General features: G+C 34.8%; 1 protein-coding gene across 3 annotated transcripts; it reads left to right on the plus strand.

Annotated features, from left to right (window-relative positions):
• The first annotated feature begins 1,141 nt into the window (after positions 1-1,141).
• LOC100802585 (kinesin-like protein KIN-4A) lies at positions 1,142-13,206 on the plus strand. Of its 3 annotated transcripts, none has more exons than XM_003523912.4 (26): positions 1,142-1,534; positions 2,484-2,630; positions 2,716-2,865; positions 3,003-3,256; positions 3,862-4,043; positions 4,129-4,253; positions 5,035-5,071; positions 5,574-5,665; positions 5,761-5,868; positions 6,139-6,252; positions 6,446-6,533; positions 6,634-6,743; positions 7,196-7,294; positions 7,377-7,490; positions 7,591-7,707; positions 7,790-7,870; positions 8,124-8,195; positions 9,131-9,224; positions 9,462-9,493; positions 9,573-9,670; positions 9,754-9,849; positions 10,000-10,221; positions 10,459-10,621; positions 11,907-12,062; positions 12,134-12,450; positions 12,724-13,206. In XM_003523912.4, the coding sequence occupies exons 1-25, from the start codon at positions 1,418-1,420 to the stop codon at positions 12,347-12,349; spliced, it is 3,084 nt and encodes a 1,027-aa protein (XP_003523960.1). In that variant the 5' UTR covers positions 1,142-1,417; the 3' UTR covers positions 12,350-12,450; positions 12,724-13,206. The 3 variants fall into 3 exon arrangements, with proteins under 3 accessions (XP_003523960.1, XP_014629944.1, XP_014629945.1); XM_014774458.3 differs by lacking the exon at positions 1,142-1,534 and adding an exon at positions 2,132-2,149; XM_014774459.2 differs by lacking the exons at positions 1,142-1,534; positions 2,484-2,630 and having other exon boundaries at positions 2,718-2,878.
• The last annotated feature ends 483 nt before the right edge of the window (positions 13,207-13,689 follow it).

Below are 13,689 nucleotides of genomic sequence, written 5' to 3' on the forward strand. Positions count from 1 at the left end.
ATATTATTTAGTATTTACATTTGCATATGCAGAGATAATAGTAGAGCAAGATTTGGGGCACAAGGGCGTGGATCGAGGATGAGAAATTAAAAACCTAGAATCTTTTCACGACATATGTGCACACATGCAAACGCGGTATCACAGAAACAAAAGAACAAGCACATACTATGGCACTTGTGAAATGTGGACGTCAGTGATTATGACTGGGTACCGTCAAAGACGCAAACCTCCCTCCTTTCTCTCCATAATGGTGTCTGTATCTGGTTCCGCGTCACGTGGCTTTGTGCGTTGTGTTATTCCTTTTCCTACCTTTGTTCTCAAATCCACATCCCAACTAGATTACGTTAGGTTTGTTCCATTTTCTATAGCTTCCTCTTTTCCCCTTTCATTTACTTATTTTTTTAATACCATTTTCCGTCAAAAAATTAGGTGAATTCATTGAGCATTTTCTAAATTTTGGACCACGTCGAATATCTTTTATTTTTTCTTTTTCTAACTTTTTGGAAAATAAAAAAAATACTAGTGTATTTGGTTAAGCTCCCATATACCTCATGCTTCTATTTATTTTTTAAAAGTGTCCTAGTAGGTTAAAAGACGAGAGTGTTTACAAATGATCATTATTATGGATTTGAAGGGATATAAGATTTTTTGGTATATTGAAACAGTAATTCTTCTTGTCCCGCCCTCTATCGAGACCAAGGCGCTAGAAGGCCATGTGGCTTATTATGTATATGGCTTGGGCCCTCATTCTAATATATAGATGTTGTGACTTTGAATTTGCTTAATCGCTATGTTTATTACATTGGAGATAGTATATTTTAGCTCACAGATTTCATAATTTTGTCTAAAGATTTTGATGATGAATTAAAAATGTTTAAAAGTTGCTCTTGGTCTCAATTCCTATGCCATATAATGTTTTTTTTAGTGTATAGGAACAATTAACGCAAAGTTTTAAGGATGTAAACCAAAAATTATTTGCTTGTAATATTAAATTAGACGAAAAACCAAACACATTAAGAAAACGAGGGTGCGGGTAAAATGGTAAATACGGCAAGAGAAGCTTTGATGCGGGGGTACAGTTGTACAGGGTCGTTGAGGAGGGGTAAATTGGGGAAAAAGGTGAGAAAAGGTTGAAAGCACGCGACCACAATGCAGTGAAGGTGAAGGGAAAATGATGGTGGTTGTTGTTCTTACAGATACCTGGCGCGCGTCGCTTATGAGGCCCTTTCGTTTCCACAACTACCCTTTTTTCCCACACGCTCTCTCTCACCTCTTCTAATTATATTACTTTCTCTCTCTAGCATTGTCGGAGGAACAACACTCTCTCTGTTTCACACCTTTCTCCTGCAACCGAATTCATCTCTGATACACACACACTCTCTCTCTCTCTGTGTCTCTGTTACTACGCTGCTTCCCCATGGAAGCAGGGGAAGATTGCTGCGTCAAGGTCGCGGTTCATGTACGGCCACTCATCGCCGACGAGAAGCTTCAAGGATGCAAAGACTGCGTCACCGTCGTTTCAGGGAAGCCGCAGGTGCACTTACTCTCTCAACTCAATCGTGTCGTTTAACCTTCGCTATAGTCAAATGTGAATACGAACTGAAGTGCATTGTCGTTGACTTGACAGTGTTTCAGTTCCGCATTCTAGCTAGTATTAATGTGAGAGATCTGGATCCGAAACTGCTTACGCAACTAAACATGCGTTATAGAGTTCGGAATTGGAATCACTTTTGTGATCTGATATACTTACCTAATTTGGATATTTTTGACTCGTGTCTATTTCTGCCTTCTGTCATTCTAGCCTTACTTAGGCTTGACTCGTAAGTTTCTGAAGCGTTATTTTTGGGGAAATAAGGTTTGCATTTGGTAGCTTTTTTTTTTTTTTTTATTACTGTGTTTTTGGTAGCTATATTTCGTCTTGTATTTTCAACGAGAGAAGGTGAAGAAGGCTTTTACCCTGTTTGGCAGTTTCGCTTTTTTGTTTCGTACGATCTTCAGTCCGTAAAGTTACTATGATGCAGTATTTTGAACAGTTAACTATATATATATATATATATATATATATATATATATTCTATGGTAATAATTCATCAATCATTCTACGCAACTTTGCAGAGGCACACTAATTGAACATAATTGATTACCACGGGTAGGAAGATTTGTGAATGAAAGTAGCTCTTTAATTTTTTTGCATCATCAGGACTTTGGTTCCATTGCTTGCTGCGTTATTTTTGCCGTTCCTGTTTTTCGGTTTCTAATGTTAAAATTACACTGCTGTATCGCCTCAGATATTATCGGCAGTTTTTTTTTTTTTGGTGTAGAATTTCTTCTTCTTTATAAAGTCATTACAATGGATATTTCTGTGTACATACATATATATATATATATATATATATATATTATCTCCAATAGAAATCTGTTTAGTGATTCTCTTATTTTCAAAGAAAGCTAGTGATCATATTCTAATTGTCACCATAATACAGGTACAAATTGGTGCTCACTCCTTTACATTTGATCATGTTTATGGAAGCACCGGTTCTCCCTCAAGTTCCATGTTTGAAGAATGTGTAGCTCCCCTTATTGATGGTTTGTTTCAAGGATATAATGCTACTGTTCTCGCATATGGTCAGGTATAGTTACTGCTAAAGGAAACAGAAGTTACATGCCACTAGACTGGTGGTCTCTTTTGCATTTGACACTTTCACTCCACTGCAGACAGGTTCTGGGAAAACGTACACCATGGGAACTGGCTTTAAGGATGGTTGTCAAACAGGAATAGTACCCCAAGTTATGAATGTTTTGTTTAGCAAAATTGGGACCCTAAAGCACCAGATTGATTTTCAGTTGCATGTTTCCTTTATTGAGGTGTGTCAATCAGGTCGTTACTGCTTGCAGCATGGTTTTCATTGTTTAGTTGTGCTTTAGTATATGAAGCTAATAGATTTTATATGCGCAATAATATTTAGATTAAGTATCTGACAATAACATTTAATTGTGAAAAGATTCTTAAAGAAGAAGTAAGAGACTTGCTGGATCCCTCCTCCATGAGTAAACCAGAAACTGCAAACGGACATGCAGGAAAAATGACCTCTCCTGGGAAGCCACCAATACAAATTCGTGAGACATCAAATGGTGTCATCACCCTTGCAGGATCTACCGAAGTTAGTGTAGCAACACTAAAAGAAATGGCTGCTTGCTTGGAACAGGGATCATTGAGCAGAGCAACTGGGAGCACAAATATGAACAACCAATCTAGGTTGATAATGCATTTTTCTTCTCTTATTTGAACTACACAGATTAGTCGTGAAATATTTTTCATCTGATTAACTACCTTTGGATAACATATGACTGCAAGATAGGAAATCAATAACTAACTGATAAAATTGTGTATTGTTTACCTTTAACATTCCTATGTTCTAAACTGTACTGGCAGTTTAAGCATCCAACAGCGAGATTGACTTAACAATAAGCTATGTATGAAATGCTTTGGATTTCTGGTTATTATAGTAAATAATTAGTGTAATTTCTTTACACTGTATGGTAAGTTTGTATGCCTTTTAAGGAAATTATTGTAAAAGTCAATAAACTTGCCATACACGGTGGTTTGTGATTGGATGATAGTGTAAAAGCCCTTTACACTTTAGTGCATAAACTATTTACTCATAATTAATGCATGGATCTTTTGTCTCTGCAAGAATGCTTGCAATTTGGCAAGACCACTAATCACTTTTGCTATGAAGCTTCCAGCAATTTACTTGCTGGTACCAATCCATTATTAAAAAGTTTTGCCTCAAACTGCTGTTATTGTTTATTCTGCTGGAGGTCTATTACTTATTCTTCTTCTTTTATGTGTCCAACTAGTCGATCTCATGCCATCTTCACGATCACATTAGAGCAAATGCGCAAGCTCAATATTCCTGGTGACAGCTGTTCAAATGATACCATGAATGAAGAGTATCTTTGTGCCAAGTTGCACTTAGTAGATCTTGCTGGATCAGAACGAGCTAAAAGAACGGGGTCAGATGGTCTGCGTTTTAAGGAAGGTTAGTTTGGGACATTTTTTCACCTTTATCGTTCAAGCATGCTTTTGAGAACACATATTCACTAGTAATTTAATCTTTCAAACAGGAGTTCACATTAACAAAGGCCTCCTAGCACTTGGTAATGTTATTAGTGCACTTGGTGATGAAAAGAAGCGAAAGGAAGGTGTTCATGTTCCATATAGGGATAGTAAACTTACTAGGCTTTTGCAGGTTTGATATCTTTATATTTAGCTTCCTTTTTGCAGAACACACTTTTCTTTATTATGATGTAAAATGTATTTTGTTTGGACAAGAATCAGTGTGCACTCTATCAGTCATTTCTGCAAAATCATCATATAAATCCATAGGAAGCTCCTTTATAGGAACTCAGACATGTACTACAGAATTAAAAAGGATAGAGAATCGTAACTGATAGCATGAGCTTTAAAATGCTGTGGAATGGAAACTCTGAAAAAAGAAAATATATCAAAGAAGGCTCCTCTGCCCACACCCTAAAATCTTTCCCTCCCTCCCCCCCATAGCACCCCCTCATCCTTTTCATATTCACGTTCCCTTGCATGATTCACAACACCTCCATCTACAATCTCCTTGCGACAGCTGTCCATTCTGTTAGATCCCTCCACTTCCTCTCTAACAGAATTGAGAATTTGTATTCCCAATTATGTTCTCATTTCTTCCCTTCCTTCTCCTATGCAACTTGATTGGAGACCCAATTGTTATGGGCCTATCACTTGTATTTTCTGGCTGTGTTATGCTACAAACATATCCTTTTGTATCACAAACACTCACCTATGTTGAATCTGGTTCATTCTCAACTGAAATATTTCAATTTCCTAGATAAGAGAAATAATTATTGCTGATAAAAGAAGAAAATATAAGAAAGGAAACATGTGTACGAAACATTTTGTTTTCAATTTTTCTTTCTTTGATCTTTTAGTTTAATCATTTTTATTATTTGATATTTATAGATGAAAGTTAAATGATTTTGCAGGATTCACTAGGAGGTAACAGCAGAACTTTCATGATAGGTCAGTTGTTTCTCTTACTTTTTCGTATACCAGCAAATACTATACTTCTTAGGTCCCTTAAGTGGCCTTTAGCTTCAAATAAACATGTCTAATCTTCAGCACAGATATCAAATTACCAATCTGATTTTTAATCCCTTTTAGCTCTTTAATGTTCACATTCATGAACACAATTGTGTCTTTCTTATGAGAAAAAGTACAAGGGAGGCTTGAATGTTATAGATGTATTAACAAATGCCATAATAACGCATAAACTCTTGATTTTGTATTTTACATTCTCAAACTTTTTTCCCCTACACTGGAAATAAATTATTTTTCAGCAGATTTGAACTTCTTGCAACTTCTCTGTGGTAATGAATGATTGATAGCAAGAATTAGAATTCTCTGTTCTGTGCTACTCTTTTTCTTCAAAACCTTTCATGTTGCATCTTAATACAAGCTTTTGTTAAATATATGTTTTGATTTTCTTCTAATCTTCTTACGTAAAATGACATTTCTATTTCAGCCTGCATAAGTCCTGCTGATATTAATGCTGAGGAAACCCTTAACACTTTGAAGTATGCAAACCGTGCACGCAACATAAAAAATAAGCCTGTTGTAAGTGTCTGCATAAATTTTTGTTCCCCGTCTTTCATTTGGCAAATCAAGATAATTTTGTTTTGATTGATGTTGGCTTGTTTGTTCTTCTGTAGATCAATAGAGACCCCATGTCCAATGAGATGCTAAAAATGCGACAACAACTTGAGTATTTGCAGGCAGAACTTTGTGCTCGTGCTGGCGGCTCTTCTGAGGAAGTTCAGGTAGTTGGATCGAATTAACTTTAATCTTAAGTGATGTCTTGATTCCTTCAATATATTTATTATAATAGGCTAGTAGTAGCATTAAATGGTTTAGTTTAATGGTGAATTGTTGGATACCAATCAATACTCAAAAGAAAGGTGCTTTAGGCTTCATTGGATTTTGTGCCTCTATTTGTGTAGAGACTTGTAATATGATTTACTTTAATTGCAAACATTGAAATGGTTTGTATTTATCATAAATAAATAATCATCTTATAACTGATTATGTAGGTCCTTAAGGAAAGAATTGCTTGGCTTGAAGCTGCTAATGAAGATCTTTGCCGTGAACTTCATGAATACCGTAGTAGATGCTCTATTGTAGAACAAAGTGAAAGGGAAGCTTATGTATGTCTCATACTTTCTCTTACTTTATGCTAATATTCATCTTTAACTAAGAATAGTTTTCTCGGATACTGTTTTGATGCCTATCTTTGTCCTTTCATCTCATCTCAGTATTTTTACATTCCACTTATTAAAGTGAGTTCAGGATATTGGCTTGATAATTTATGCATGCATGGTTTAAACCTTTTTTTTCCAGGATGGTAGCACATACATTGTGAAGACTGATGCAGTTAAGAGGAGCTTACCTATCACAGAAGCTGAATATCCAATAAGTGAAACCGTGGGTAAGCCTCTTCTTTGGCCTTCTAAAAACATGCAGTTGCTCAGTTCTTTGTCAACCTCTTTCACTGCTATGATTCAGGGTACTAATTGCCATTTTAACAGGTGATTCTAGGGAAATTGAAGAAGTGGCAAAAGAGTGGGAGCACACACTTCTACAGAATAGTATGGATAGAGAGTTACATGAATTGAATAAACGCTTGCAGCAGAAAGAGGTTGTTGCAGTGTATATGTGTAATTACATACATACCCATGACACACTATGCATCAATCACTAGTGTATTAAAATCAACACAACCATGAGCAACTTTTTTTTCTATAATTTCACAAACCTTATTGTGAGAAATTTATTTCTGATGCTTGAAATGGGTGCCCCTTAGTAAATGATTGTATAATACTTGAGTCCATTTTTTTTGTAACGTCGGCACATATGTTATTAAGTTTGTTATGCTATTGAAAATTATCAGATTATTCATCATATGGGAACTTAATAATTTAACAAGACAACAAAAGCAAAGCATATCACTTAAGCAGTAGAATGGTTTTCTACCAACATTATTGGAGAATTAGAAAATATTATAGTTAGATTCTTTTAGAAGTTTCTTCTATATTTTCTCCTGTGATGTATTTTACTAGTTTACATATTAGTGTATTGATGTCTATACAGTCTGAGATGAAGCTTTTTGGAATATCTGATGCTGAAGTACTCAAGCAGCACTTTGGAAGAAAGATAACGGAATTAGAGGATGAGAAGAGAGTAGTTCAGGTTCAATATCAGTTATGCAAATTTATTTAACACTACAAAAAAAAAATTAAAATTCATATATGTGCTTGATTTATGAATGTAGCGAGAGAGAGATTGTCTTTTGGCTGAAGTTGAAAATCTTGCTGCCAATACTGATGGACATACACAGAAATTAGAGGATATCCATGCCCAAAAATTGAAAGCACTTGAAGCACAGGTGCCTCATCCTCAAATTTTTATATTAAAATTAAAATTTATTTTCTATTTCAGAAGATATTCTAAATTACCAAAAAACTTTTCAAAACAATGCCCACTAGATTCTGGATCTGAAGAAGAAGCAAGAGAGTCAGGTCCAACTTCTGAAGCAAAAGCAAAAAAGTGATGAAGCAGCAAAGAGACTGCAAGATGAAATACAGTGTATAAAGGCCCAAAAGGTTTAATGTTGTATTTCTTCTAATCCATGGTTGTAAAATCACTTAATACACTCTCTCCATTATTACCTGAATAATGTTGCAGGTTCAATTGCAGCAAAGGATAAAACAAGAAGCCGAACAGTTTCGGCAGTGGAAGGCTTCAAGAGAGAAAGAGCTGTTGCAAGTATGTTGAGCTTCCTCTTTTTTCAGTTTCTTGAATTTGTTCAAGCTACTTCTTAACAACATCTTAGTTATCAATTTAATGTTTCTTTGTAAAATAATAAACATCAATTCTTGCATAATTTGAAGTTTGAGTCCTGACTACTCATCTACTCCAAACCTTGCAAATAGCATATACAAAAGTTATATTTAGAGGCAATCTTATTTTTCACTTATATATAATGTGATAATTGATCACCTTGCCTTTGCAAAAGCAGTTAAAGAAGGAGGGAAGAAGAAATGAGTATGAAAGACACAAGCTGCAGGCTTTAAATCAGCGGCAGAAATTGGCAAGTATTTCTAAGTTGTTTGATTTTTACAATGTTTTACATAATATTTTTGCTTTGCATACTTTATAAAATTAATCTCCCGCGATATGAAATTGACTTTTGCTAATGCTCTTGACAAATTGGAGTAATTTTAAGCATTTATACATAGACTTCCCCTTAGAAGATGCTCCTGCAAGTATTTAATAAGTATGCTAACTTTAGCAATAGGTTCACTTTGACCTTGAGAAAATTGTTTAGTGTTTATTTCAAATTCTTAATAATCTCTAATCCCCAAGAATGATGATTTTGTCTACATTAGGGATAAATATTAAGATTGAGAAAACTGTGGTGGGAGAGTTTTCCCCCCTACAGTGGCTTTTTTTAGCTGGGAGCGGGGGGACTTTTTCCATGCTGTATTTGTTAATTACTAAAAGACTGTTAGAGTCTGCGTTTGTATTTTATTTTTGAGTTTTTGTTCAAATAAGTGTAATGAAAAGTAAAGAAAGATTGTTCAAATGAATTGAAGTCTTGATTCTAGAACCGTTAGATGTGTAATATGGTTGAATTTAGAGGTACTACCTTCCAAAAAGTTCCCCCCAAAAAATCATGTTTAGAAAATGAAGTTGAATTCGTGCATTTCTAAAGTGTTTCTACTTGGTTATGAGTTATCCGTACACTCTTAAAGATTAATATTCACTCGTGCTTAAAATTAGCATATGCATATTTTAGATGATGTCAAATATGCAGAGAGACATGTCTTCTTTTTAAGTTATATAAATCAAATAGACATGTGGTGAATACTTCCTTTTATGTTTTCCACTCAACATGCAAAATTCATAATAGGAAAAAGGACTGATTCTGAGAACCAACAATTGATGTTAATGTTGACTTTTGTGATTGTCATGGATGATACAAGATTAACTGCTTGTGTTTAAATAAATGTGTATATCTTTCAGGTTCTTCAGAGAAAAACTGAAGAAGCTGCAATGGCCACCAAGAGGTTAAAGGAGTTGTTAGAAGCACGTAAAACTTCCAGCCGAGAAACTTTAGGTGTGATTTTTTATATGGACAATAATCAATTCAAGTTTTTGAAAGTCTAAGACAGAAGATATTCATTTTTAGTAATTTTATATTTTCACTTGTATGGGATATTAATTTATCAGGTTTTGGCTTATTAGACCGTTAGAAATGGATGTTCTTTTAAAATGTCTTAAATAAAAAGGACTGTCTTTTAATGAATTGCATGTACTCTTTTGTTTAATATTCAAATTCTTTTTCATCTTTCAGTTACAATGAATGGAAGTGGAACAAATGGTCAGGTAATGAACTCTCCTTCCTTCTCTTAGATTGGCTTTAATATCATGTGGTCTTAACAAAGTTTTTGAGCTTCATCTTTAGAGCAATGAGAAATCTTTACAACGGTGGCTTGATCATGAACTAGAAGTCATGGTAAAAGAGCATGAAGTTCGTTTTGAGTATGAGAAACAAAGCCAAGTGTATGTAACACATGTTCAGTACTTATTTTTGCTACTGATTGATCTATATTGGGTAGTTTATAATTTTATAATGCAATCTTCAGGCGAGCTGCCCTTGCAGAGGAATTGGCCATGCTGAAGCAAGTAAATGAGTTTGCTGCAAAGGGTCGCGGTCCTCCAAGAAAGAATGGATTTGCCAGGTTAATTTTATTTTTGTATAAATTTAATTTAATTTGCTAATGCCTACCTCTCAAATTCTTGAAAATATTGGATCTTTGAAATAATAATGCATGGGATATGTGAAGGATAACATCTGTTTTCCTGGTTACTTATAAAATTTATCTTTCTAGGGCATCCTCCATGTCACCAAATGCAAGAATGGCCAGAATAGCTTCACTTGAGAACATGCTGAGCATATCATCTAATTCACTTGTAGCAATGGCTTCTCAACTTTCTGAGGCAGAAGAAAGAGAACGAGCCTTCTCTAATCGTGGACGCTGGAATCAGTTGCGCTCTATGGGAGAAGCCAAGAATTTGCTTCAATATATGTTTAATTCTGTTGCAGATGCTAGGTGCTTTGACCTAGACCTTTTCTCTCTTTTATTAGCATTTTTTTCAATGCTCTAGAAATAAGATAATTGAACAAAAGGCACAGATGTATGATAACAAGTGGAATATATGACATCAGAAGTCATGTTAAATTACTGTATAAACTCGTATATTTTATTGAGTATTTCATAGTGACATTGGCATAGGCTATACTGTATAGTCTTGAAATTTGAAGTATTGAGTTCCTATGTTAACAATAGGTGCCAACTCTGGGAGAAGGACATGGAGATCAGGGAAATGAAAGATCAAATCAAAGAACTTGTTGGTCTCTTACGGCAAAGCGAGATGAAGAGAAAGGAAGTTGAGAAGGAGCTAAAAGTAAGAGAGCAAGCTGTTGGAACCACATTGGCTACACCACCATCTGTAAGATTAGTGTTACTTGGCGAAGCATTATATGCCAAGAAGCCTATGATTTAGGGAGATATGTCAGAACTTTATACTTTGGTGCTTAAATATTGATTGAGTGCTGCTCCCTGGATATGAACAGTATAAAATTGGATTTAGGATTTGATGGATTCTAGAATAGATTCAAGCAAAAAATCAACTATGGTTTAGAATAAACAAATAACTAATTGTAGTGCTGTCTGCAAACTAAACCTACTATTAGGAAGACAGATGCCTGAACTTTATACTTTGGTGTTTAATTGTTGATATTGAGTGCTGCTCCCAGGCTGTGAACAGTCTGCAAATTTTTGGATTTAGGATTTTATGGGTTCTAGAGTAGATTCAAGCAAAAACAAACTAGGGTATAAAATAAATAAATAATTATAGTGCTGTCTGTCAAAGAATCAGATCCAGGCACCTGATCAAGTTGAAGAAAAAAATATTAGTCTTGTAGGAGTAGAAGAAATTAACCTCGGCAGGGCACCTAAGGTTCTTCAGTTCTCGGGTATCACACATAAAAGGTCGTTGTCACACATCTTGGTGACGAGAGACAAAAAAAATTTAGCCCAGAGACAAAAAAAAGTTGTATTCCATTATCAGCCGCTCCACATTTTTGGTTTACTAAACAAGTGTAAAGCTTAATTCCAAATTTTTATCTCCTTATTTTCAGTTCCTCATTAACTCAACCAACTATACCTTAATACTTGACCTATTAAACCTTGACAAATTGATCAAAATACTCGAGACATATAATGTGAACAGAAGTAACAGCTGACTAATCCTTGTACCCGCAAATATTAAGTCAAGTAATGTCTTGAACTAGTAGAATCAGCACAGTAATCAAAGTAAACCAAAATAATGAGATTCTTTGATCTTTAGGCTTACACTGTCATGATGCTACTGCTACCTGAATCAGAGACCTTTGGAGCTTGATTATAAATGAATTTGAAGTTGAAAGTTTAACCTCTATTTTGCATAGTTTTAAGGTTTCCAGTACTTAGTAGAAGAATAGGACAATTATGTTACATTACTTATAGACCATAAGGATTTTCTCATAGCTTCATAGTTTCTCATGAGTCACAACTGTCTCCTTTATTAGGATTCTGCCAATTATTGTCATAATGAGTGGCAGCTGAGATTTTGTGGTTGTTGCAGCAAACTTTTTGGTTGCATTTTTTTACTTTTGTATATCATAGCATTGGTTGTCAAATTATTGCTTCCTCTGCAGTTAACTACTTAACTTATCATCACTCAACTTCAACAGGGAGACTCCCCAAATCCATCGAAACAATATGCTGAAGACATGAAGGGGCTCTTATCACCAGTGTCTATGCCAGTGCCTAAACAGCTAAAATACACGCCAGGGGTTGCCAATGGTTTGGTGAGAGAATCAGCAGCATTTGTAGATCAGGGTAGAAGGGTAAGTTAATCTTCATTTGAATCTGTACAAGTCTTTTATTGGATACGGATGTGAATTTGCTGGTAATGCAGATGGTACCCATCGGACAGTTGTCAATGAAAAAACTAGCAATTGTAGGACAAGCTTCTGGAAAGTTATGGAGGTGGAAAAGAAGTCATCATCAGTGGTTACTACAGTTCAAGTGGAAGTGGCAGAAACCATGGAGACTTTCAGAATGGATACGACACAGTGATGAGACAATCATGAGAACAAAACCACGCTCACAGGCTTTGTCACGTATCAGGTGATCTTTTTTAGGATCAGCCCAGTTCATGTGGCTCGGTATCTTTCGACCCACAAGAATTATCCTAGACACATGGCATTGGAAATAACAGGGCACTAGGAGCAGGTAATAAGCAGTAACCCATTTTAAATTTATGTCTTTAATAAAAATTTCATGCAAACCATTCCGTCATTGCCGAACATATGTTCTTGCAAAATTATATCCTCCAATATCCTTCTTTGAACGAATACGTATCCGACCCTTATCTTTTTCATTTTTTTATATAATTATGTGCTAATCATTAGTTATATATGACTTGAAAATTGTTATCCAAACACTTCTTTTTATGGTAAAGTTGTAAAGATGCATCGATCTGACATTCCTCGTTTCTTGCAACAGTGTAATATAATTGGTTGCTGAAGAAATGTATATACCTGTCAGTATTGAATAATGCTGTCCAGATCTTGGAAATTTTGCCATAATTTGTGCATATGGAGCATCTTGGAGGTATGTTGAAATGTGATGTTTGGACGGAGATACCCAAATAATGAAAAAAACAAAGATGTCGCTTGCTTGAAGTCAGTCGTAGATTCTGGACAGAAACTATCTTTGGAAAATAGTCTCTGTTCATACTAACACTACAAAGAAACAATGGGAAGATTCTTTTGTCAAGTCTTGGGAAGCTTATTGTGTACTTTATTCCGTACTGCAAACTCTTACGCTCCTATTGTGTTTAAGCAAATTGATTTTGTTGATAGGTTATGTGTTGTAGCATTTGTCACATAACAGAAGGAAATTCTTGTGTAGTTTTTTTTTTTTAAATTCTCTAGTGCTTCTTGTGTGTAAAGAACATTAGCTACTATATTGAAAGATATTCTACCATACAGATTGTATAATAACATCAGCAACTGTCTCATGTCCTCTTAAGCCTGCTAATAAGGGCGACTCTAAGTAAAGATATTTGTCAAGTCTGCCTGCTATTTTGATGATGCTAAAAAATCTTTACAGAGAAGAAAAAGAATTTAACTTTTTGCCTAATGTGGTTCACAGGACTTGCCGTTTCTTTTTATTTGTTGTTTAAGATTATTTTGTAGAAATCAAGAATACAATCAATTTTCTTGATTCTGTTGTGTGATTTTCTATTTTACCTCCTTTTTTCTCACTCCACAATAAATATACGTGTAAATTAATTAAAGATTAAAAGGCACAGTAATGGTATAATTAATAAAATAATATTAATGTGATATTCAATTTTGCAAAAACTTTCCAAAATTTTGACAATTAAAAAGGGACAGAGAAAGTATTAGGCAGAGCTAATCAGTAAAGTATTTTGCAATTTTAAAATACCTCCATCGTATAAATGCT

Source organism: Glycine max, chromosome 4 (genome assembly GCF_000004515.6).
Source record: "Glycine max cultivar Williams 82 chromosome 4, Glycine_max_v4.0, whole genome shotgun sequence".
Classification (NCBI taxonomy): Eukaryota; Viridiplantae; Streptophyta; class Magnoliopsida; order Fabales; family Fabaceae; genus Glycine; species Glycine max.